This window comes from Vanellus vanellus, assembly GCF_965231255.1.
Source record: "Vanellus vanellus genome assembly, chromosome: 12".
In the NCBI taxonomy this organism is placed as follows: Eukaryota; Metazoa; Chordata; class Aves; order Charadriiformes; family Charadriidae; genus Vanellus; species Vanellus vanellus.
Genome location: NC_138917.1, coordinates 11,123,532 through 11,150,504, shown reverse-complemented (window position 1 = coordinate 11,150,504; position 26,973 = coordinate 11,123,532). Strand labels below are relative to the sequence as shown.

The following is a 26,973-nucleotide window of genomic DNA, read 5'->3' as shown; positions in this document are numbered from 1 at the left end:
AGCCAGCGGGATATTTATGTCTTTTTTTTTTAAAATGCCATATGAAACTGAGGGAAAGAGAAGGAAAACCATGAAAAGAATGAAAGGGAGAAGGCTGGTTTGAGAATGGGTAATGCAGCTTTACAGAGTTCTAACCCATACAGTCAGAGCGAGAGACACAGAGGAGTTCTTTCCTTGGCCAGGCAGAATGTTCCTTTCAAGCTGAGGGTATTTTAGAGGATAAAATTTTAAGAGCAAAATTTATTTGAAATTTCCCCTTCATGTCTTCATTTTGTTAGAGCCACCAAACCCTTGCTCTATGTACAGTTACATGTAAGAGACGTGGAAAACCGTAATCACATTCTCAGATGGGAAGCACCCACCTCTGGCTATCTACAGCAGCAAGCAATTCTCTGCTTCTTTATTAGAGTTATCAATATTTTTCATTGCCACCTACTGCAATTAACAAATCGCAGTATTAGCTCTTCCAATCAACTGCAAAACACACGATCCCTTCACTTACTGACAGCTATGAGCTCGTCACAGGCATTTGATGTTTCTGCTTCACAAGCTTTTCTAGTCAAAACAGGGGATGTGAAGGAAGAGGAGGGAAAAAAAGAGTAAACACGGTAACAGGTATTACCTTCTAACAACAATAATAACTGACCAGATATGCTTTAAATTGAAAGAGCACCCCACTGTTAATGAGGTTTAGGAATCTAGTAACAGTACAATCCCATGCCCTAGTAAAACAAAGCATAGCTTTTCAGCATTATTGGCACTACAAATCCCAAATACTATGGTCGTAGCTTTAGGTGCTAGACGCTGCAATTGGCCACGTGTGTGCTCTTTAAAGAGGGCCACTTTTTTACAGAAGCAACCAGCTCCACACAGCCTAATCCAGAGTCGGAAGGTCTGAGAGGATCTGGGAAATCATCATTTTTTCTTCACAGAATTTCTGCAGGAAAAAACAAGCAAGCAAGTTAGGCATAACTAACAAAAGTCATCTTCTTATTTCTACATAGTTCCTTCATCTTGAAAGTGTCCATCATGAGCAGACATGCAACTATGAGCGAGTATCAGAACGCAGCACGCTTTCGTAGAGAGGATTACTCTCCTTCTACCTTTTTTTTTTTTTAAAGTTCATAACCTCATATACAAAACAGTTTAGATTAGAAAATGAAGTATATCACTTAAGTGAAAATTACAGGGGATTCAGGATGGCACCACAGTTAACTAGAGCCAAGTTACACACTGCGGACAATACTAGATTCCAGAGTCGTCCTGGTTCTTGGCACTCATTTGTAGTCAAAGCCTCTTTCACCTCTCTGAAAAAGGCACCTTCTAAGAGCAGAATGTTTCCTAGTAACAGCTGATTGTGACAGCTCACTTTGAACAAAGACTCCACATGTGGCACACTCTCAATAGCCGCCATATTCTACTGAATCTTGTTTTCACATTCTGTTGTTGTAACCCAGTGGGCAACTTCAGAATAGTACAGTCTTGAGGTGTTATTTACTCAATAAGCCTTAACTTCTTAATTCGTTATATTTCATAACACTTTTATCTGCCAAGCTGTCGGTGATCTACTCTCCTTCCTAATAAAATACTAGACCGTAACAGCAGACGACAAAACATACAGCAATTGAATGACAAGACCCAGTCTCAGCTGTTTCAGACAAATTCTGACCTCTGACTGTTTTTAATAACTCTTCATTCTAGCCACTGGTATTATATTCTTAATTCAGCAGTACTGCTATTTTAGCTGATCTCTTACAGCGTGGTGATACACTCTGAAGTAAAGATGTACTGAACAAATGTGTGCATGGCAGGAGAGAACCCCAAAACCCACACATACCACTTACTTGACTAATTAAAATGAGCCAGCCATATTGTTCCCCTGGTTTTGCAACGACACAAGCAGATCATCTATTTTCTCCATATTCTGATTGGTTGCCATAGCTGAAGGTAGTGGAGGTGTCTCAGATATCTGCTGAGAGAGCAGCGTTGGCACTGCTGCTTGTCCCTCGCTCTGTGGCTGACCTGGCTGACTTATAGCCATCAACTCCTCCGGCAACGTAGCTGGTCCAGACGTTAGCAGCTGTCCACAGTCTGTTAAGCAGTAAATGAAAAACAAAGGACCATTCAAATTAAGCAGTAAGTGAAGAACAAAGGACCATTTAAATTAGGTTAATACATGCAGTGAATTAGCCAACTTTACATATGCCCATATTGACTATAAACTGTGTAGAAAGTTACATGTACTTTTGTTCACATGACCACCTCCGCTCACCAAGTTCAAAGTGTACATACTGAATATAGGACCCTGTACTATGACCAAACGCTACTAACACCCCAGAGGACAATACTTGGCTAGAAGAAAAACAAAACACATGGTGTAAGTGTTGAGTATGCCCATCCTTTGCCTTTATTAATTACAGAAGTGTCATCTTCATTTCGGCCAAGATATGCACTAGCTGCTTCTATAAATCTGCAAACAGTATCACATCTCCTACCACTTCTAGCATCATCTTCAGCTTTGTGGAAAGGCTTGGCTGCATATGGCCTGATTGTCCAACAGTTCGTACAGGAAAGCACATATTCAGGTATAACCACAGACCAAGTACACAGCTAAGGTTTCTGTCCACATCTTTCATAAGATGCTATAATCGTCATCTGCATCTGCTACTTCTGGAGCTTCACAGGTACATACAGCCTTTTACAGACAGATGAAAGAATCTATGTTCCAAAGAACTTGTCATAGAGGCTAGATTCAGAGACGAGATATAGAAAAGTGCAGGCTTATAAAGTTAAAGAGATTTCAAATACACTTCAATAGACACTCTTCTGTACTACAGAGTTTCAAAAATCTTTGCCTTTCTTCAACAATGTGTGGAGAAAGTCATTGCATAAATTGTGGAAACTAAGTGCAGCAAGATTAGTGGAGCTGTCTTAAGAGGGCATAACAATTTTTTTAAAACATGTGTGTACATGTATTTTATATATTATTTGTATATGTATTGTTAATATTTTATATATTATATATACTTATTTCTATATAGATATACACACAATTCTAAGGTGGTTTTGTCACATATTAATCCTAAGTGTAAGAAGACAAACAGGTATTTAAGCTAAGATTTCTCATGCAAAATCAGGAACATTCAGAGCAATATGACGAATATGTATATCCTCAATTGTCCTGCTACATTACTTATTCCAAGATATTTTTTTTTCTTGAAATATCTTAGAACAGAACAATCATTGTCTTGTGGACTCCAATTAGTAGCTCTTCTAAACTGTAAATTCAGAATCAGGCATCTACACTTACTGTTTTGAATGCCGAACAGGAATATTCCTGATGTTTGTTGAGATGAAGCAGGAGAATTCTGCAGCTGGTTGATAGCACCTCCTGCTGTGTTGTGAAATAAAGAAGCTTGTTGCTGTGGAGGAGAAGCAGTTCCTTGCATTCCTGCCATGCTGTTTTGAGAAGAGTACATAGGAGACTGCTGCAGTTCTTGCTGGCTCATACTATTCTGCAGGGCAGACATGGAAGCTGAAGAGATGAAGAGGGTGACTTGTTGCTCTTGAGAACTTGGTGACCCTTGGACCAACTGTATCTGGGGTGAGTTATGGAAGATGGCTGGCTGTTGTGCTTCAGCCTGGTTGGATCCAGGATTCTGAAGAGAAGACACTGTAGTCTGACTCTGGAATTGCATGGGCTGCTGCTCCTGGTTCATTGATGCCATGTTAGTCTGTGGATGAAAAATGGACTGGCCTTGTTGCTCCTGATTGGTAACTGGGTTTTGATTTGGATTAAAAATCATGTTCTGCTTTTGAGAAGCAATTGTACTCATTGCATTTTGATTATTGAACATCATGTTCTGCTGCTGCTGCTGCTGCTGTTCTTGGGATGGAGGACTACTCTGAATAGCAACTATCGAATGCTGAGGCTGGAAGATGGCTCCTTGTTGGTTCTGGGGAATTGAACTGGACTGGATGGAGCCTAATGACACTTGAGATTGAAACAAACCTTGCTGAGCGGGCTGAGTCTGGGGCTGTTCTTGGGGAAGCATAGAACTCTGCATATGAGATATCTGTGTCTGCTGCTGGAAAGAAGTCTGCTGTTCGGTATTTGTTGCTGTCTGAAGAGGAGAAATGGAATTTGGGCTTGTAAAGAATGACATCTGTTCTTCTTGAGTTGCAGGATTGCTCATTGAACTCTGGGAAAGGAACATGTTAGCAGACTGCTGGTCTTGAGGAACTGAAGAGCTCTGTAAAACACCCATGGTGTTCTGCGAGTGGAACATTGCAGGCTGCAGTTGTTCTGAGGAATTAGTACTGGTCTGGTTGTGGACAATGGAATTTGGACTGTGAAAAATAGAGCCTTGTGCTTCCTGTGATATATTTTGAGTGTCACCAATAGGATTCTGAGAGTGAAAAAGCTGAGCTTGTGAATGTGGAGACTGCTGCATAAAGCTTCCTGACTGAATAGACATGATTTCTCCACCTTGCTGGAATAGACCACCTCCTTGTTGTTGAGTTCCACTTGCCTGAACAGTCATCATGTTTTTGGTAGATGAAAAGAGATTAACTTGAGATTGACTTTCTCCACTATGCTGCATTTGAACCATGGTCTGAAATACAGTACTTTGCATCTGTTTACTCTGACCTGAAGCTTCTTCTCCATCTGCAGAATTTGATGCCTGAAACATAGTAGGTCCATTGTTGGAGACCTGCTGCTGAGCAGTAGGAGTAGTCTCACTTCCAGAAACACCGGGAGATGAAGAGAATAATTCACACTGCATTTGCATGTCTTCGCTTGTTGATAACCCACTCATTATGTGAGAAGCCTGCTGGTAAACAGGTGACTGTTGGAGGGCTCCATTCCCTGAAGCTGTTGACGAGAACAAATCAGACTGCATCTGTGTTGCAGCTTGGCAAATGTTTTGTTGGATTCCTATCACCATTGCTGCAGAAGTCTCCATCGCCTGCTGCTGTTGTTGTTGCTGCTGTTGATTGGACAATGTATTTTCAGGCTGCGAGTGAACATTTTCAGCTCGTCCAGGCAAAAGGTTCTCTGGTCTGGAATGGACAGATGTGTCTGATGAGGAAAACATCCCAGAATTGACACTGTTTTGTATCTGGCTAACTTGCTGAAAGATATCTGCGTTTAGCTGATCTTGAACATCCTCACTGCTGTCTGAACCAGAAAATAAAACAGAAGATAACTGCTGTTGAGCTTCCAATACCTGTTGCACCAAGTCAACGTTTCTATTGCTGCCAGTGGCAGTGTTAGTTGGAAAATTTCCAGCTTGCAGTTGTTGTATAGTGTTCTGTAACTGACCCACACCGCTTGCTGATGAGAAAATACTTGATGAAATCTGTTGCTGCAATGCCTGTGCTGGTTCTGAGAGAGTAGACTGTTGTTGTTGTGATGCATCAGTTAATTGTGACAAAGTGACTACTGTGCCATCTGATTGCAAGACTTCCCTGGTTTGGGAATCTCTTGTTTGGAACTGTGCAGCTTGCTGCAATAACGCATCACTGTTCTGCAGCTGACCTGGAGTAGAGACTGCTGAAAAGCTACCAGGCTGGGAAATGTCCTGTGTTTGGATAGTAGTTAGTGTCTCTGGATTATACACCTTCGGCTGTATTTGTTGCTGGTTTTCATTTTCAGAAGGTAAATGGGAAGCAGAAGTTGATATGCCAGACATACTGTTTTCCATTGTTTGCTGAGTTGATCCAACCACATTTGAAGCCTGAAAAAAGCATTATGTGAAGCAATTCATAAGCTTACTCAGGTCGTGCTTACAAAATTTCCCCCAATCCGCTATGTTCAGAAAAGATCAGACAGAAGATTTGATGGCTATGTATCTCTCCACACCTAACCAAACAAGCACGCAAATGACTAGCAGTGGAAATGCTACTTCAAGGAAGCAGCCAAGGTACAATCTAACAAAAGCAATGCTAGGAAGTGATTAAAATAATATTCTTACAGTAATTTACTAGTTCTGTGTCACAGGGCAAAAAAATTCATCGTAGTATCAGTAACCAATCAATCTGTTTGAATACGGGAACAAGGTAAGTTACTTTCAAAGGAAATTGTCTATTATTTTAATCATGCTCTGCGATCACGTTTTGCCCAAATCCATCTTGGACGTGACATTTTCCCTGTGTGTTACTCTTCTCCACTATTAGAACACGGACTGATGGGTAGATGTAACAAAGACTATTAAAGCTACTGTCTTCAGATCACAATCAAACTTACCTTGAAGACAGGGGGAGATCTTTTTTCTGCACTTACTTCCATCGGAGCCACATCTTCATTCTTAATCATACTGCTTGGCATGAGTGGAGTTATCAAGGCACTAGGAAGAATGTTTACCTTCTCCAGGTTACAACCAGTGGTTTTCACTGCTGCAGTCACAAACAAAAATAAAAGAAGGGCAATGAAATTTTAAAATTCCCTATACGAAGAGTGGGTTTCTAGTGGTGGCCAGCTGCCCATTTTACTTCTCAGCCCTACTGTAAGAGCTCTCATTCTCATGTAAGATGGTAACACGCAGAGAGACCAATGCAATGATGTGAATACTTCAAATAATCCTAGAAAACAACTGCAACCTTCAAAAGTTATTTTTAAGATTAACAGCAATGCCACAGTTTTGTTTTTCTTTCATTTCGTATCTTTCTAGACCAGGATAGCCATCCACCAACTGCTTAAACTACAAACATAAAAGCTTAAGACATCTTTCCACAAATTTAAACATTACTGCACTTTAACTGTATAACTTCTCTATTTCATTTTGAAGAATGTCTTGTTTCAGATAACCATGTGAACAGAGTGCTCAGAGCATTCAGACTGTATTTTTATTCTGTTAAAGAACTAATAGAGCAAAACTTGATAAATCTGCATGCCAGCTCTGTAGTAAGAGCAAGTTGTTAGTTTGCCTTTGCAGTGCCTATTTTTCCTTTTTTTTTGAAGTAGAAAGGTGGCTTCTTAAAATGAATTAGATATTTTCAGTTATATTTTTAATTTTTCCTAAACCAAATAAAAAGCATTTTGTAAGCTGCAATCTTTGCTCTAAGTAAAATTAACTTTCTTGGTTTCAAATAGTGCTGAAATTGAGCTTAAAACAAAGCACTGAGAAAGCCTGTAAAAAATATAAGTACTTTAAAGTAAATTAAAGAATTAATCTTCAACATAAAGCAACAGATCGCTATGCTTTAAACAAATTTAAATCTTGCAATAGCATGGCAGTAATATTTCTGCAAATTTATACCAACAGTATGCCATGTCCTCAGTAACAGTCCTTGTGTGTTTACTCTATGTAAAACCAAAGACTCTGTTCTGGAATGTTATTTCCCGTCTTCAGCAATAAATTCTCAGCCATCAGTATGGCAACAGTTGTCAATATACTGACAGCCAAATAAACTCTTTCCCTCCTGTTAACTCACAAGTTTGGGGTGGCTCCAGAAACACAAGTCCCGTGACCTGATGTGTTGGGCTGTGCTGCTGGCAGGGAACACAATTTGAGCGAGGCTATTCTAAAATAGGTCTACTTCAGGACAGCTAGTCATACAGCGTATTTAAAGACATCAGTCAGTATTTTTCTATACTGTAGTCACAATTTATAAGCTTCTCTCTTCTAGGTGCTTAATCATATTGTGTTCATCAGAAACAATTAAAAAAATATGTAAGTCATTAAAAAAAAATCCCAATGGTATACAGCTTAGATTCTAACAATGGTATGTTTGTTCACAGTGATGTATTTGGTTAGAAGAATGAAAAAATGAAGTGAAGTTAATAATGAAAAAGAAGTTTCAAAAGCAGATAAACACTGTTGATTTTGGTCTTTTACTATGTTTTCATAATACACTTATTTTAGAACTTCTGAGTAGTTACCATCTTTATCAAGGCATACACACCCTCTTTCTCTTTTTTCCCAAAGCTGGAAACTGAAACCATCATTAACCACTTAAAAACAATGCTCCAGCACTACTTCAATGTTAGAAGGCAAAGACCTGAACTACGTGGCTGGCCATACACACCCATCTTCCTCAGGTTTTACAGAACAGCTTAGAATTATAAAATTGTTGTTCTGAAACATAACTTGTCACTGAAGTCTGTCAAATTTGCGGTCTCTAATTAAAATGTCAGAGCTAAGAATCTGCAATGGCTTTGGAAGCCATGTTTTGTTGTTTTTTTGGTTTTGGTTTTTTTTTTGTTTGTTTTTTGGGTTTTTTTTTGGTTTTTTTTTGTTTTTTTCTGTTTTTTTTTTGTTTTTTTTTTACATATGCAGATGTTGTAATAGAAATTATTTTAAGGAATATTCACAGATACTCGAGACAAAGATTAAAATTGCCTGTGACAGGAAGAGAAAGGCCCTGTAGCTCAATACCTAACTGTACATGACAACAGTTTATTCTATTTGGCCAGGGCTGCTGGAAATACCACTTAAGCAATTACGAATTCTAGGATTTTGCTGCCAGTGAAAGGAAACAGGAAGGAAGTGCCAGCCCACTGGATCCCCACCTGGTCTTTATCATTTCAGAACAGTGAGGAAGGACAGGCTGGGAGATAGGCAGAGAAAAAGTACATAAAGCAGACAAAATTGTCTGACCTCTGGTTCCTGATCAACCTAGAGTAAAATAGGTACAGGAATGAACTGTCAAAAAAGAGCTGGCTCGCAGAAAACCCACACAAGAAAGTAAATTAAGATTTATCACATAGATTAAATGGAGGACATGAAGCAACAGAAATAGTACATTGTTTTCTTATGCACAGCAGATGTTCTCCTGAAGCAGTTGGTATATTCCTTAGTTCCATACTCTACTGGATGGATGTCGGGCTTGCCCTGATACATCAGTTATTATTTTCTTCATCTTTTTAATCTTGCTACTAGAAGACTTACCAGTCCTTTTATCAGCTTGTTTCATTGCCCTAAATATTTTTGCACATTTCTCCCCCAAATATTCTCTGCAGGTTTAAACTCATCATATCTTGTATTATCCTCCCTAACAAGTTGTAAAGTCAACTTGTAAATATATCCCCTGCCAAAACCAAGCTATTAATGTCAAACATGAGCTTCACGATTTGAACCTGAAGCTATGGATTCCTATCAAACTTGTGATCACACTGTTAATTTGCTTACTTTTCAACCTGCTTTCCCCAGAGCAGGCTATGGAAATTTCCAGTAAGCTTTGTACACTACCATAGTTTTAACAATCAACTAAAACCATTTCCTTCCTCTATGTTATTTCAATATCGGAAAGATCAATTCACCTCACACTTAAAATCCAAACCCAAGACTTGCACCCTTAGAACAAAATGACAAACTTTGCATGGACAGAATGGTCAGGAAAAAAAAAAAAAAAAAACAACAAACAACCAACCCCACACTGAAGAGAGTAAGTTGAAATTGCCAGAATTAGCATTCTTAACTAGACCCACTGAAAGCAGTCTTATAAAAACACTGGACAGCTTCTGAAAAACATCCTGTTGGCACATTTGTGTTTTTCAGTACACAGCTCTTCCCCACCACCACCTTTATGTGTGTTTTTGCTTACATTAACACTGTACAGTTTCTACATCATTTGTATTAACTGCCATCTTAGGCTTCTTTTTCTTCTTCCCTTGCAAGCGTATTAAATGAAGATTAGACTGCAGGGCCTGAGGCATGAAAACAAAATATTCTCTTTTTTTTTTTTTTTTCTTTAAAGTTTTTGTTCTATACTAGCTCATGTTAAAAAATACTTAAAGGAATACAGTTATAAAGCAAAATATTCACAATAAAAAAACCACCTCACTGCAAGAATATGGCCAGATTTCAGAAGCACAGACTTATCTTCACAGGATGTCTGATTCATAACTCCAAATTTGGGTAGGAATTTATAGTTAAATTATTAACAACAATGATAAGAATCAATTTAGTACCTTTTATAGCCTCTTCAAAGGAACAATGTTGGGCTGGGCTGGAGATTTCCTTCTTCACATTAACATTCAGAGTACCAGCTGTTGAGACAAAACACATTGAAAACTTCCTTATGTTAAAACAACAAACAAGCAAAAAAAAAAAAACCAAAGCAAACCAAAATAGTTTCTTATACCTTAAAGAAATTAAGGTTCTTTGAAACCCAGAGAAACATTCTGAGTTGCACATAAACTTTCTGTTTGTGGCTGTGAATGCACCAATGATCACAGTGCCCAAAACATCATTTTCACTTCCAAAAATGAAAGAACCAGTCAGCAATTGCACTGTGTATTGTAATATAGGTAAATAAAAATACATTAGATGGACAAACGTCAGCATTCCTTAGGATAAAGCTTGGTGCTATTTTTGGTTATATTTGGTCCGCTCTACGTAGTATGTCTACGTTTTTTCCTGCTGAGCTTCATTTTGAACCTTATACTAGAAAAGGATGCTACTTTCTAAGAACAACTGTCTCCATGCAGCCGAAATTTGAGCTACTGGCCACATAAATGAGAAAAGCCAAGCCTGTAGATTTTACTAGTTAACACAGCAAACCTCACCAGCAAGGAGTTAGAAAAGATCCAAGTTACTTAACATTTCTGCTGTACAGACTCAATATTATGAAATCAGAAATTAGATGCTTAGCAGGTAAAACTGTCCATTCCTTCCCACAGTTTTCTATTTCACTTACATGTATCTGGAGTGTATGTAAATGGTTGCACATCGTGTGATCTTCCAGCATTGGTCACCACATATATTCCCACAGAAACAGCTGAGGTTATTTGCTGGTCATGATATGGTGGCACCTTCACAATAAGGTGATTCTGCAATGCAAAAATAATAACACCCCCACCCCATTAGAAACCTTACTTCATTACTATTGACCTTAATTGTATTTACATCCATCAAAACAAAAAGACTGATAAAATACCATAAAAAGCAAAGACATAGGGGGAAACGTGATCAAGGTACACTTTCAGTAACAAACTTGTGCTACAAGAGAGATTTGAATAATCTGCCTATATGATCCTCACTGGCAATTTACAGCTTAAATAGAAGGGAAAGAAAGTACAGACACAAAGTCCAGTACTTTAAACATCAGCTTATGCCTAACATGCCTTACTGAACTGCAATCAGTTTGCCATCAAATTCTGCTGGACTGAGACACTTCACTGTTCTGCTGACTCAGATCTTCGTACTCAGTGTGAACAGATGGAGGATGCAGCTTTATGTTACACTTAAGCAGATTTAACACTGAGCAGACATCAAAAAATAGGCTTGCAATCAGTTATCAACGGTATTAGTGATGAGTGATCTGTCTATTCCCCAACTATCTATCCCGCTAGAAGTGAGAAATCATTTCTACCAGTGCATGCATGGAATACTGCCTTCAGAGGTGGAAGCAAGATGACATTTGTGAAACACTTACATCTAAATTTCTCTAATTTCAGTCCAGTAACTCTGAAAGATGTTGAGTTGTGTCAAAAAAAAACCCCAAACAAACAAAACAAAACAAACCCAAATATTTTGCACATTTCAAAACAGAAGAAAATTCAGCCAAGTATAAAGACTATAGCATAAATACGATATGTTTCCACTCAGCTGTAATCTAATGTGTCCTTAGGAAAGCTACTGGAAAACTGTATTAGGCCTTTTAATTATGTTGTATGTAAGGGCAAAGCCTTGCTCACTAAGTTCAGATACCATGCTCCTATTGTGGCATCCAAATTCTCAATTACAAATTGAACAATTATACTTGTGTAAACCCAAAACAAAGATATTCTACCAGACTCACTAAAGACCTTACTTGAAAAAAAGGAATATTATTTCTAGAAATGCACAGGAAGAGGGAAAGGCTTATTTGATTTTTCTTTGGAAACAGTCAGAGTCTTTTTTTGGTGGTAATAAAAAAAATACAGAAGTACCTGATGAAATAATTCCATGTCTATTTCAGCTTCTGCCTTCCAAGAGTTTTCATCTAAATGAAAGTTAAAAAGCATAATTTATTGCACATCCATATAAAGCAATAAAGCATTTTTTTTTTTTAGTGCCTTTGATTATGCTTCTCAGTTTGTTCTCCACAACTAATCCTCATCAACTAACATAAACCCAAATGGGTTCTTCTCCAGCACCCCAAGCCATTACTGCTTTCACACTAACCAGAAATATTCTCTTGGAAAATCACTTTTGTTCCCTTTAGAAAGTTCTTGCCAATCAGAAAAACTTCCTCTTCACCCTTCACTGAACAACTGTGCAGACTTTTCTTTAGGATCTCTGGAACTCCTGCTGGTTGAGCTGCAATTGAAAACACACATAGTTTGAAATCAAGAAGATAGCAACATCCAAAACAAAAAGGTTTTGGGTTGGAACTAGATGATCTTTAAGGTCCTTTCCAACCCAAACCGTTCTATGACTCTACGATTATAAAAGGAAAGAACAAAATAATTCCCGAGCCTCTTTCTTTACTATATAATTCATGACAAAACTTTTCAGAAGATAACTGTTTCTATTATTTCCTCACTAAATGTAATGACATCATAAAAATCACTCAGGTAAATGATCCACTAATAATCTTTTCCCTTTTCTCCTGCATTTATTAAATCTTCAAAATGAAACTTTCAGTGTTTGAGCTAAAGCTCAAGAAGTGCTCAGGAGAGAAGAAAATTTGGTTCTGTAATTTCCTGCCATAGAGAGCGATAAACAAATGCATCAGCCCTTAGATACAGCTGAGGCATACCTTCAAATTTATCCTTAAGCTAAAAGGATATTTTTATGAAGCTTATTTTGTTTTGCTATGCAGAAGGGTAGAAGTAGTAATTCCCATATTACCTGAATTTTTACAGGTTTGTTTTTTTTTTTACGTAACATAGCTTTCTGGCTGGTGCAAGAACTAACCCAGGGCTTTGAGCAACCTGGTCTAGTGGGAGGTGGCCCTGCCCATGGCAGGGAGGTTGGAACTTGATGGTCTTTAAGGTACCTTCCAACCCAAACCATTCTACAATTCTATGACTTTCTAGACCTATATACGTCAGCTAATACAAATCCTTGCAAGACCCGCGTCTCTGTAGTTGGGGATTATAGCAATTTATATCCTATAAACTAGCAAAGAGAACACGGCTTATAGATACACGCCCTTGGAAACCTCTGCCTCTCAGCCACTGATTCAGATGATAATTTATATAACACCATTAAAAAATGTCTTTGCTGCAAACTATTTCTATGCTTCTTAAACCGCAAGTCAAATAAGACCATATGTGTTAAGTGAAAATGAGGCCCCAAAGACAATTTAAATACAGATATACATTTTAAAAGAATGCATTTTGAGTTTGTCACATTTAATATGTTATAAAATAATTCCAGTTTCTACAAAAGGTTTCTCAAACACCTTTTCTATTCACCATAAAATCCTAGTGGCATAAGCTTGTACTTGTGCTACGCACTTACGTGGCCCACTTGTAGTGTTTAATAACAGTATTCTCTGGGCTTACTACATAGAGCAACACACATACTGTAACATTCCAAATTATTTAATGACCTTTCAGAAAGGATTTTTCTACAACTGTTGCAGCGGGTTCCTAGGCAACCATTACGCAACTACTAAATATGCTCAAGGCATATGAACTTCTGAAAAGAGTAACTCGATTTATGTTTGCTAACAAGTTATCAGAGCCTATTTAAAACATAGACCTTAAATAAAGACCCTGCATCTACTTAATGTCTTTCCAATGGTTGCAGGAACATTATTGAAACTTTGACTGCAATATTAGTTATAATACATAATAAACAGGCGCTGGTGAGTGAAAATGTAAACCTCATTATGAGAAGGTACAGTACATATCTGTAATAAGATGTATGTAGCAAACAAACCAGATGTAATGTGCTGGAGGAGATGATTTATATAAACAAATAACTTAAACAACAAAATTCTATGCCACATTTTGATCAGCCAATATATATGTAACAGCATTCTTTCATTGGCTAAGGTCTATTGCAAGTTACTTTAGCTTTAGTGTAAATTAAGACAGAAGTAGTACAGAATCTGGGAAAACAAGTCTGGAAAGAGCCTCAAAAATTTCCCTCTCAACCTTTACATCATGATCAGTTTTACCCACATCATTCCTTAAAGACACGAGTCTAACCAGAGTATTTTGTTTCTTTGTTTTAGACTTCCAGCAATGGAGATGCTATATAATTGCATGGCAATCTCTTAGTAATTTACACAATTTGGAAGATTTTCTTATCAACTGAGCAAAACCCAGCTTGCTAAAAACTAAACCAAATTACTCTTCACTCTATTTATTTTTAGAACTTTATTTATGGAAGGACAACTTTTATTTCCTTCTTTCCTTCTTCCTTTTCTCCTCATGTCCCTTAGCATGTCATCACTCATATATTGGAACACTGGAACATAACCTGAAATACTGGCACATATATTGAAATACGGGCACAGGCTGCCCAGAGAGGTGGCAGGTGTCCCACATCCCTGGAAACATTTAAGCTCAGGTTGGACGGGACTCTGAGCCACCTGATCTAGTTGAAGATGTCCCTGCTTGTTGCAGGGGGGTTGGACTAGATGACCTTTAAAGGTCTCTTCCAACCCAAACTGTCCTATTCTATATTCTGGTCTTTACTCACTGCCCATATCTCAAAACACGGCTACTAACATTACGGGTATAAACGGATGCATTCAGCAAACAGAGAATGAAGATTACAAGGGACCCTCAAACCAATAATGGAATCGCCTTATCAACAAGCTAAGCAGGAAGTGCATCAAATACGGCTTTTTTAGAAACTAGACCTATTTTTAAATCGGTCTCTAAAACACCCCAGGCTCTCAGCTTCTACAATAGCAACTTTTGGATTTTCATGTGTTAAAGAAAACACTAGATGATTTCCATTCCAATTTCTGCTATGTTTTAAATAACTTTAGCCAGTAAGTTAATGATACAAACAAAATGTATACAGAAATAGCTTCTGGAGATTTTATAGAAAATGTTTTTTTTTTTTCTTAAATCTGAAAATTAGTATCAGATACTACACTGCTATACTGACTGGACTGGAGCTACAGAGACAACCATATTTCTAGCAAATGTACTATTATATTCTCCAACAACATAAATGCATAATTCTGAGAACTCCACGACTGTAAAAAGAAAGATTTAGCAAAAAGCGTCAGGAGGAGGAATAAAGAGGGAAGGGAAGGGAACACCTCAAGCTGATCTTCCTGGAAGAGCACCCCAAACATCAAACCATCACCTAAAGCGTAGAAGATGGCTGAAGACAGAAGGAGAGTCCTGCCTTGCATCAGCAGTGACACATCTTCGGTTATCAGCCTATTCAGGGTTTTCGCAGGGTTCCTGCTCTCTTCAAGTCTTGCAAAGGGATTCTCTGGGAGAGCATAATACTGGAAGGAGGGACAGGCTACACAGCACATCTGCTGAGTCTCCTGTTGCCTGCAGCACTGGAATCGCATGGTGGTATCTGATATGGAAGCTCACATGTTTTTAATTACCTCCTCTTCCAATCTGTTCTTTTGCTGGCAACAAAGCTACTGTTTCTGACAAGCTGAATAGAAGCCCTGACACAATAGGTACTGACAGTGTTTAGAAAAAAGAACAACCCCCAAACCAGTAACTTCTTTTTATACAATGTTAAGAACGCAACACATGCACACAGGAGCTTGCATAACCATAGTATGTTCTACGCACGGAGAAAAAGCTTTCTTATCATCTTGTTCCTCATGAAATATCAATAACCCCATCAACAGCTGTATTAAACACATTTCCCTATCTCTTCTCTTTGGCAGATGAGCAGAATTCCCTGTAACTGAAAGTCACTACAGACAGTACACGCACAGGCAGAATCCTGACTTCATTTTCCCCATTGTTCAGTATAACCTAACCAGTCGATGCAGCCATCTGCACTCAGTGCTAAGCAGAGCATTTTAAATAAATAGCTATAAAAAGTTTCATTCTTGCACTGAACCAGAACAGATTCAGCCTCTGGCCCAACAAACTACCACAGCTGTAAAGAGCCACGCTCACTAACTTATTAGAAGTCCCTTCTATCACTGAAAGCTGACAGATGAATGTGACAACACAGAGGAGATTAAAACCTGTATCAAAAAAGTCATACAATAAGTTCAAAGCGATCATGACAAAAAATCTGACCTTTTAAAAGGCAAAAATTCATTTAATAACATTTATAACTACTTTTAAATACTGGTCAGTCATTTAACTAATCCGCGCTCCAAATAAAAAAAATCAATCTGTGTGATCTTAGCCATAGCAATTCTGAAATAATCACAGAACAACACTGGGGGGTTTTCTCCCCTCAAGGCATTTTATGGCAATCACACTAAAATCCAGAGTCCTCTAATACCAACTTTTTATTTTGATACTTACTGCACAAAATTGGGGAAGAAGGTGTCTGAAGAGTCAAAGTTGAACCATCTTTGCGAGTGATGTTAACACGAAATACCAGCCTAGCACGTGTGCTTTTTTTCTTGGAACCAGCAATCCCTATCCTAGCTTCAACATCAGCATTTCTCAGCTTCAGTATTCCCACGCAATCAACCCTAACAACACAAAATAGGTGAGAGATTAATAGAGTTTAAGGTCATCATCTTTAATAATCTTTCAACTAGTTACACCAGCCACAAAGTCAAAACTCTTGAAGTAATTAATGAAATATTATTAGATTTTTTTTTTTATTTACATGAAATCTCTACATGACCTTTCTCATTATATAGCCCAGTCTTCAATTCATCCCTACATAATCTGGATGATGAATCAGGGGAGGAAGGGATACAAAAGTAGTATGAAAAAAACAGAAAACGCAACGTAGCAAAGTAATTCTGGTAAGCATTCAAATTATGCACCACAGATCTTCATTATTTCATTCCTGGGGCTAGATCTGGATTTGTAAGATTATTACTACAAAATATTCTGCATTCACTTAAAGCAGTAGTAGAAGAAAACTTACTGTAGTCATATTATTTTTTATGCTCAGTGGAACTTGGAAGTGATAGATACGTCATACCAAAACTGTGGTCCTATGGGAAATGTATACAGGGCCAGGGTGAGAGGGTGATGCAGTGCTAACTTTCAGAAAGACATGCTAGATGCAAAATTATTTCAAGCAAAAAACCAAACAAACAAAACCAGACACAGCCTGATGTTTTAAGAAGAATAATATTGTAAATTTACTGGGATCTTAGGCCCTACATCCAAGAAGTACAGGGACCGTCTGATATCTAATTTGAGTAGAACAAATTTTTGTTCTGTATCAGGGCCAAAAAAAAACATTTAGCAGAGAGGAGGGGAGAGTGTGATTCAGAAGGTGGCACAGGCATTACCATCAACAGAGAGGTGCTACAGCATCACTGAAATAGTAGGAAGATTTCTTTTGAGACATCAAGACATCTTTTGAGAAAGTAGTCTAGGCAAAACTTTTCTTCCTAGATAATTCCAAATTTATCTTTCTAGTATCTTTATACTTGTATGGTTTTACATTAACACTCAGGAACAATTATAAAAATTACACTCTAAGAAGCAGTTTCCAAACTTATCATGGGAATATATTTTATATTTAAAAAAAACAAATTTATTCAGTCTTTTAGCAAACTCTATTACCCTGCTTAAGAAGTGGACACTGTAAATTGAGGAAACATTTCTTCCCTTAAAACAAGACAAGTTTCTAAGTAAAGAGTTGCAGCCTTCAACCACATACCCATTAAAAGATGTTCTACTGAAAAGAATACTTAGAAAGAAGATCACTCCCTTTCTATATATTAAGATACACGTGAAAAGCTTATCTCTAAAGTTTCTTGGGAGATCTAACCCACACAGGCAGACCAGGCCACTTGCTCAAAAATCTACTGCAGTTAACTACTGCCATCAGACGGAGCGCGTCCCTTCTCAGCAGTGGCTGTGCACTGCCTACATGCACCTGGAAGCCATCTCCAGAATGTCACCCATATATGACCAGACAAGCTCTGTAAAGATAGCAAAGCAGGAGGCTTCTGTGACAAAGGACTATCTGCTGGAAATGAAATGGAATGAGCAAAGCAAATGAGGAGAAAAGCCAAAGTTTAGCCTCAATATCCACAACTTCCAGCCTTCTGGGCCTAAAGGGATCTGAAGATCCCGATGTTTTCCTTCCCTCTTCTGATTAGCAATTCTGTACTTGGTAAAAGACAACTAACAGAAACAGTGACCATTTTATAGTTGATGTAGTGCTTGAATATGTATACTATTGTTCAAACAGAACATGAAACGAACATAAAGTTAATCGATAAAGTTTTAGGAAAGACCAGATTAAGCATTAAGTACAATAAACACAAACTGAGAATGCAATTTAAGTTTTGATTATACACGTAGCTTCAATAAGTGCCTGGTGCGTGCTACGATGTTCAGATTTTAAAGTGCTAACCAATCCAATTGAAAAAGAAAAATCAGTTTCTAAAAACAAGCTAATAAATGAAAATTATTTTTTTTAAAAGAAAAGCTACTCACGCAAGTGTCATGTTGTTGCTCGGGTCCAGTCCGACCTCAATAACAGTAGTCCCCTCTATGTCCACTTCTTTACAGGGAGTAGTGTTTCTCCCAGTAACTCTGCAGGCCTGGTAGAACCCGTGGGGCTTCACTCGACCGGAGTCATTACCCACAAACACCTGCAGCATCACCGGCTCATTGTGACCTTCCAGCTGAAACACAGCAACACAAGTTAAATATTTCAATGGGCCAGCAATGCCTCTGAACTAAAACAGGAAACATTTTATACAGCTGAATTTGAAGTGAATCTGCTCCCAGTGTCACTGGAAATAATCCTAAGGGAAGAAGGAACAAAAATTTTTCATCTAGTTTATAAACAAAATGCTAGTATTTTTTATCTTTTCTCATTTGTTCTTCCTTTAAAAGACAAGTCAGTCATTGAATAAACAGGTGAAACGATTTTTTTCGTTATTATTATTGTTATTTTGTTTTTAAACCAGCTTCAATCCTATCTGTCCTCATACAGAACTATCCCAACTCCAACTTTCAGGTCTCTTACGACCCCGTACTCTCACCCCAACTGTAACTATTTCCCCATCTCTTCCCAGTATACTCCTTCCCCACCAGCATTTACATCCACCAGTCACCTGAGAAAGAGAATATTTGCTGTGGCTGGTTCCAAAGTTGATGAGAATTTGTTGGTCGGTACATGTATGCCGATCAATCAATTAGCATGCTATGCTTCTAGCATCCCATCTTCATGCCAGCCGCACCTTGTAATCTTTGCGAAACCAGATTAAAATTGACTAACACTTGCAAAGCCACTGGATGAGTCAGAACAGGATGAGGGGGAAAGGAGAGGGGGGAATGGGATGAATGATCGTATAGTCCAACCAAGCAAACCTACTTTGCCTTCAGACACCAAAATAAAAATTAGAAATGGCAACTTGACCTCTCCTACTTAAAGTTTATGAACAGTGTTAGGAGTCACTGAAACACTTAATAAAAGCAGGTCAGACATACATTTCACAGAATGATTTAGCAGTCCTCCTGCCATCCAGCGTGCAAGCCATAATTATCCCAGAACATGTCACTGAAAAACGCGTTCGTTTTTATAACATTGACATACCAGCATGAAAGAGTTTGTGTCCTTTTAACATTTTTTTTTTTTATTAGCAGAATCCCACTGTGGTGCTACATACTAAAAATACTCTGATGCAAAAGTAAAAGGAGTCTTCAAGTAAACCTGGACATCATATTACAAAACCTCTCTTATTCTTTTTAGGTACTAGTAGAAAAACACTCCAAGTGAAAAGAAACAGCAGATCACTGTCAAATTCCCAGGCTGGAGATGGCAATTCTTTGCCACAGCATTCTAGGAGATTAAAAAAAATATTTCTAATGTTTTCATTAACCATAATTGTTGCTAGAGGATTTCTGGTGACAATGTTATGTTTGGTCCTAGGCCTGGAAGCCCAGTCAATACTTGCAGAAGAGAAAAAAGCTCAATCTTTATTAGTAATGTGATGCAAATGAGAGCAGAATCCTCCAGAGGACCTCTTAGGGGATTAGTCTCTGGCACACTTACAAAATTTAGTTCTGGAGTTCTTAGCTAGTTCAGGGGAAAAAAAAAAACACCCCCAAAACCCAGCAAATACTGATAAAATCATAGTGTGCTCCTCATGTCCAAAAGGAGCAACCACCTTACAGCAGGTTATGACTGTTACGGATGGGCAAAGCCAAAAGATTGCTGGAGGTGGCCTAGTACAGGTGCCCACGTACGAACTACAGGCTGACAGGTACAGTTCGTATCAAGAGCTCAAAAGCCAAGAGAGCCCAAGTAAACAAAAGACTGTGACAATACTGAACAAGAGAGAACTTAATTTCACCAGGTGATGAAAAGGAAGTGGGGAGCAAAGGGTACTCAGATATTCCACTATTAAATCTTTTTTGCATGGAAAGCTGAATGAACAGTCTCTGTGTCACATCACCAAGATCTCCTTGGCTAGAAACAGCATCACCACAGCTAACCAGCATTGCTTTTCTTTCCTGGTGTTCTCCTTAGAAAAAGATATGAAAGACGTGTGAGAGCATCTCTCATCATCTGCTCCAGCTTTGCAATGCTGTTAGCAAGAAACCATGAAAATCTGCTACTGATGGCTGGGAATGCTTCCGCTGACACTTTCCAGTCAGGATAATCTTTCTTTTGCCAGATAAGTTAATGTTTGTTTATACGATTTTAAGCTTGCATATTGATTGTAAACAGTCTAGTTCTAAGTCATCAAGTAACACGGTTTTCTTTAAAGGGCCACAGAACCTGCTTGTCCTCGTCAGTCTGCTTAAAAGTGAAGCATCTGAATGGTTGCCCGTCACAGGTTCTGCCAGAGAAGAGCAAGCACCACATCTCTACCGAACTAGAAACATTTCTACACTATTCTTCCCCATCTTTAAAACACACTGAAAAAAAAACCCAAATAAAACAAACAAAAAAACCATCTTGTTTTTTCTCTAGCTCAGATTTCCTGAAAATCCACTGACTCATTTTGTCTGTCCAACCCTGGCAGACTTTTATATGCAGGGTATGAATTAGTGTGCCTACTGGTAAAGCAAGCTTGAGCTTCCAGGAATTCAGTAACACGAGGCTCTTCCAAACAGAATTTTCACTGATGGGTGCTAAAGGGTAACTGGGAAAGGAATTAAAAGGAAATTCAGATGAACAAAGGCCCATTAAGAAAATTCACATAAATGAGCACTAAATCACCATAGCAACAGGACTATATGAATGGATTCTTTTCTTATGAAACTTTACTGGACTTCTACGTTACTCAGGAGGACTGAGTAAAGTGTTGGAGATGTTTCTAACATTGTTGAACCAGACTTTAAAGACAAATATACTTCTATACTCTGTCAGCAGTAGTCAGCACAAATTTCAAGGGCTGTATAATAAACAAACATTTCTTTGTGGACCTGGTAAATTAGTTTGGATTGAGAACTGCTTTGCTGCTTTCTCAAAGTGGCACAACAAAGGAAAAATATGAAAGGAAATGTCTTTTATCCTTCTTATTTGTATGATAACAAATATAGTGGTCTACTTGCTTGACCTGCTGACCTCACTCCTCCCAATATAACCAGAGTGCCATTTGCCTTAGTTCCAATGAGCGTGCAATGCTGGCCTGTATTCAATTCGATGTACACCCTCACATTCATACTGTGGCTGTTGCAACTTCTGTGATGATTACTTGACATCAGTTCTTGTTTGTCTCTGTGTAAGTCAAGTAAAGCACTACTCCTGGTACACTGCTCTACCATTTGCATTAGGAAACCTTCACAAGCACAGTCCTCAAGCTCTCCCATTGCTTGCACCAGATTATGTAGCCAACCTTGCAGATGGGACAGATGGCTGAAATCTTTCACGGTGAGAGAAGCCTGTATGCAGGAGACTCCTGTTAGTTACCTATAGAAAGCACCATCTATTACCTTCTCAGTCAGGCAGCCTGTAACAGATACCAAAACATTACCCTTAGCTTCCTCCTTCCTCTGATCTCGACAGGCCAGTCTCCAATTTCATGCTGGAGGTTTGTGCAGTCAAAGAGTTCCCTACGATACATGACTTCCTCTCTTCTTTCTGAACAGCTGGTGCGCATCCACGACTGCATTCCAGCCATGTATGCTACCCCCCGTCTCTGCGATTCCAGTCAAGTCACAGCCCTGTGACTGCTCAAGGGAAGAAACAAGACCTCCAAATTCACCCTCTGTGCATTAGTGTGCATTCACTGGAGGACAGCCTTTGAATGTTCTCCCTTTCAAGTAGGAATGTGAAAGACCTCTTTGTAGCCTTCTTCCTTGTGTTTCTCCTCCATTTGTAGCTTCTCCTTTCCTTCTGGGCTTTGGTTCCCATCCTCTGACAAACTTATAGTAAAGCCCTCCTTCTCCAGGCTGGCAAGCCTGATCACAAACATTTTTTCCGCTCTTTGAGTAAGGTGAATTACATCAGTTCTCCTTTTCTCCCCTCCAAATGAAGCAAGACGAACAAAGCAGTTAAATGCTTGCTGGAGAAACCAGCTCTGCAGCCAGGCCCTGGATCCCTGACTGCATCTGCTCTATCCAGATCCTTCCCCTTGATCAGAAGGGCTGAGGACACCATTCAGTCCTCTGTCCCACTCATCCCTGCCTCAGAGCAAGTGACCATCAACACCTAGACTTCAAGGCAAAGTCTGTACGGGAAATGGGCTGCATTTGTTAAGTATGCATAAAACTGCTTCCTCTTTTCTTCTCCCCCCTCTACCGATCCACACATACTTCACTACTGCTAACCATACTGAGCAATGCAACCCGTAAAGTACATGTTAGTTAGATCTTTATGACTCTGCTTGAAACACAGACACTGGATATGTGGATTCAGATACTTATTAAAAAAAAAAAACTAAAAAAAAAAAAAAAACCAACCACAAAAACACCATCAGAAAACCCAAACAAAAAAACCCACCCACCTTTCATTTAAGTGAAACCTAGTTTTATGTCCTTACCAATAAGGCATAATGATGACCCACAACCGTCAGCAACCAGTTACAGCATTTCACTGTCTTAGCTTTGTATGCTTCAAGTGTCTATTTACACAGTTCGTGTAATTGTGGTCTAACAGGATATGCATCACAGATTATGTATCACTGCCTTGACATAAAGCTTCCTTCCTCCTGTAACTTCGTGATGCAAATAAGACTTCTTATTACCTGCACAAAGAGATACAGTGCAGTCTCCACAGCAAAAAGACTGCAAAGTCTTCCCCCTTCCCTCTAAAAACAAAGATTCTAGGCCTATTTGAACTGAATCAGCTCCCATTCTACTAAAGCATCCCTTGGAAAAGGGGCTCCTGTATCACCTAATGCTAAACAGCCTACCTTGACAGTTGGAAAGCCTTGCTGTGTCCGGTCTTTCACTGAGCCTCGGCTGCCTTCAGTCAGATAACGAGCCCTGTGCTGGGTTTCTGGCTGCACCACTATCTTCAGCTCCTTCCCCTCACTCTTAGTCGGATACTGACCACACAACATTGGGGTCTTCTTCCCTCCAGCTCCTTTCTGGTTCTCTGATGCTCTGGGAAGTCAAAGCAAACCATTAAAAAGTTGTTATAAGTAGCTCCCCAATAAAAACAAACTAAATCACAGAAAAGCTAGAAAGGTAAAGAGTGAATATTAACGGATGGAAGATTCATAGTTGAGAACAAACTTTGGAACTCTCTTTCTGACAGAGAAGGAAACCTGTAGGATGAAGAGGAACGATGCTTTCCTGCCTCCTCCATCCAGTGCAAACAGAACTGCTTTTCAGAGAGTAAACATAAAGGAAGGGAAAAGCAATTAGCATTAAACTATGTTAACAAACAGAAGATGGCTCATAACCTGCTTTTTCCATAGTATATGATACAGCCCGATATTATCTGAATAAGCTGTTTCACTTCTGTAACAAATATGCATATGTACACACACACTCTGAATGGATTTAAGGTTAAATGATACTTCTTTAAATAGGAAAACAGCCTCATGCCTGTCTCCGCCTGAACTTGCATATCCATGCAAACTCAAATACTAATTTCTGTCAAAACAGATTGATAAACTTATGTTCAAACCAAATTAGTTGCTGTAAGAAGCTCTGACACAATTGCACCAATTTTCAATCTGCAGTGTATGCAAAAAGACTGTTTCTTTCCAGGTGCGTACCATAAGATGTTCTGTATCTTGTGTTCAGTTCCATAATTAAAACCTGAATGAAGAAGCCCTCCAAAGTATAACACCGTGTGATTGATTTTGTGTTCACTTTAAAGCACAATGGAAAATAACTCTTGATCTTATACAGAGCAGGTTTGTATAATGAATCTGAACTGAAATCTAATAAGCTCATTTAACACTAGCAAATGGAAATGTGCCATGGCAAGCGGTACAGGCAGAAAAAAGGCTCAATGAGTTTACGCAGAATGTAGCATTCTTTTTTACTACCAAAAAGTAGTTTCTAACAGCTAATGACTCTGAAGAAATCAGTTTAAAATAACAGGTGTGAATTGCTTAAAAAAAAAAACAACCAAATCCTGTTTCCATGTGCAATATACGGAAGTAATTTATCCAGGATTTTTTCTTCTCGGGGAGAAGGGTGAAAGAAATGCTTTTTCTTCAAAATCATTTACTGAGAGCTTTGCCACTGCATGAGTTTTTCACTGACCTGAAGGTTGGGGTAACCCATAATGCCCTCTTCCCAATTACCAGATGTTTTATACTAACAAGCATTATCAGCACCTTTCCTAAACCTCCTACTGTGCAATGAACAGCACAAGGCCACACAGTACACAAATACTTCCCGGACGTTCCCCAGCCCCTGCACAGCCTGACCCAGCACTGTTCCTGCAGAAGGGCCTTCTCCTACCCCAGGGGAGGTCAGGCACTTCACCCCCTGATTCCACCACATCTCCTACCCCTGTAAGTCCTATTTGTCATGCTCTTATTTCTACTAAGCCTTCCAAAACTTTTTAAAACCTGTAAGAAAGGGTCAGAATGAACAGCGCTGAGCTGTTACGAAGTCTGCGCTTTGCATGAATTTCATTCTCATTTTTCTCTTTGTGAAGGTTAACCACTTCACCATGGACTGCCCAGCACGCCTCCTGCTCATCCAGCTGAGCCCAGGACGGACACCCGGCACGTGTGCCTGAGCAGCCCTGGCTGCCTTGCACGCTCATCTTCAACCCAGTGACAGCAGAGAGGCAGGATCCAGAGGGTACAGAAGACTGCGAGAGTACCGTCTTTCTGCCGAGGAGTCCCGATTACTCTGCCACAGTCTAGTCAGACAGGCTCTTTAAAAAAAATAAAAATATTATGTAAAAACATACCTTCTTTTAGGAAAATAAAAAGGGACAAAATTCTTCTTCAATGTAGCATATACAAAAACTGCGATACACTAAATAAACTGCAATTAACACCCCCACGCTCTTCACTTCTGTGCAAGTTAAGCAAAAATGGTAATCAAATTCAAGCTCACTTTCTCTATTCTTCCTGTCAGGACATGACTCCAATGGACTTTCAGTCGAAGTCTTCTCTTAATCAGAATTTTAGATCACACAGCCACAATCTCTTAGCTTCCCACAGGGAATGTGGGAAGGAACACTGAGCAACCTCAGCTACTGTGAACACCACCGTATTATTCAAAACGCTGTGCCTGGGACCTGTCACAGGAGAACATGCCGTGTAAAGACATCGTACGCATTGCTTAGTCTGACCTTGTCATGCTTGGAACTTCCAGCTCTGTAAATTAATACAAGAGACTGAGATATTGAATTCTGAAGGGAAGCGTTAGAGGCAGCCATCAAAATGAAATTCACTTTTAACACTCAAAACGTGAAGTTTTAGCAGCGTGACATTAATACTTTGGCCTCACCAACACAACTCTATGTTTTCCTGATATCACTTTACTCTTAAAACCCAAGTTACCTTAATTGACAATATTTCATACGTTGTCATAGTTATGTGTAGAGATGCTGCCTAACAATTATTTTGAAAGTTTTCCCTCTTGAAGCCTAAAGTAATCATTACTTCCAGTCAGATTAGCTGAACTTGAAAGCAATTGTAAAGCCTTCACCAGAACTCCTCAGTGGACTTTCTTCTCAAATGAAAAGGACATATCATTTACACATCCTTTTAATTTAGTTTATTTATAATACTAATATCTACGCACACACAAATAGTAAATAAATGTGTGTATGAAATGCTTTATTAGCTCAACTGTTACCAGACATCTCCTCAAAGGTAGCACTTCTTTTCTAAAACAGAATGTAAGTGGCAAAACCCACTATTATTAAAACAGATTTCCTGAGTTAAGGTTTCCCTGGTTCTGCACTGGCACCAGGGCTGTTCTCAGTGAAGACCTGAAAGTGAGAGCAAGCACGTCAGAAATCTGAGACTGCCCTAAATCACCATCAATTCATCCATTTCTAAAAAGGCTTTCATGAATTCTAAGTTTCCACAGGAATATATTCTTTTCCTTCCTAGCTCTTAAAGACAGCTGACTAGAAGTCTGTTTTGAGGCAAATGCCATTTCCACCCCACAAATTAGCAAGGGTCCTTTCCTTGCTCTTTTCTTAAAGGCAAAAGTAAATGAACTCCCTTGGCTGAACTCCATCAGGCTGGAAAGCAAAAAGAAAAAAGTCACTACTGTGACCTAGATTTGTAATGCTAAATCTCCATATTCCAACCGCAAAATTAATTTTTCTAGTATCTTGGTCATTTCTTATCCCAGGGCCTTTATTTACAAGGACAATTCTGTTACGTAAGAGGAACAGTTCAAACTAGTCTGTATAAGACACATCAGAAAAAAAAAATTATGCTTATCTATCCCTGCGTGTTCACAGAGTGCTGCTGACAGTACCGATGAGTGTTCATTGGTTAGCCCTGAATATTTCAGGCAACGTTACAGCCTTGTGATATATTAGATGGAGATCATACATATTGTTCCAGAGTTTTCTAAATCTCCCCTTTCTGTCCAGAGATCGC

General features: G+C 38.9%; 1 protein-coding gene across 1 annotated transcript in view; it reads right to left on the bottom strand.

The window, feature by feature from the left end:
* Window positions 1-841: 841 nt before the first annotated feature.
* NFAT5 (nuclear factor of activated T cells 5) overlaps window positions 842-26,973 on the bottom strand; it is a 68,168-nt gene continuing 42,036 nt past the window's right edge. Inside the window, exons 4-14 of the mRNA XM_082489508.1 lie at window positions 23,347-23,539; window positions 18,470-18,660; window positions 16,358-16,530; window positions 12,114-12,248; window positions 11,879-11,931; window positions 10,645-10,777; window positions 9,917-9,994; window positions 6,251-6,399; window positions 3,311-5,741; window positions 1,845-2,091; window positions 842-937 (exon numbers count right to left, since the gene is read on the bottom strand). Of these exons, the coding sequence (XP_082345634.1) occupies window positions 1,853-2,091; window positions 3,311-5,741; window positions 6,251-6,399; window positions 9,917-9,994; window positions 10,645-10,777; window positions 11,879-11,931; window positions 12,114-12,248; window positions 16,358-16,530; window positions 18,470-18,660; window positions 23,347-23,539 (3,775 nt within the window). The 3' untranslated portion in view covers window positions 842-937; window positions 1,845-1,852. The remainder of the gene's footprint in view (window positions 938-1,844; window positions 2,092-3,310; window positions 5,742-6,250; window positions 6,400-9,916; window positions 9,995-10,644; window positions 10,778-11,878; window positions 11,932-12,113; window positions 12,249-16,357; window positions 16,531-18,469; window positions 18,661-23,346; window positions 23,540-26,973) is intronic.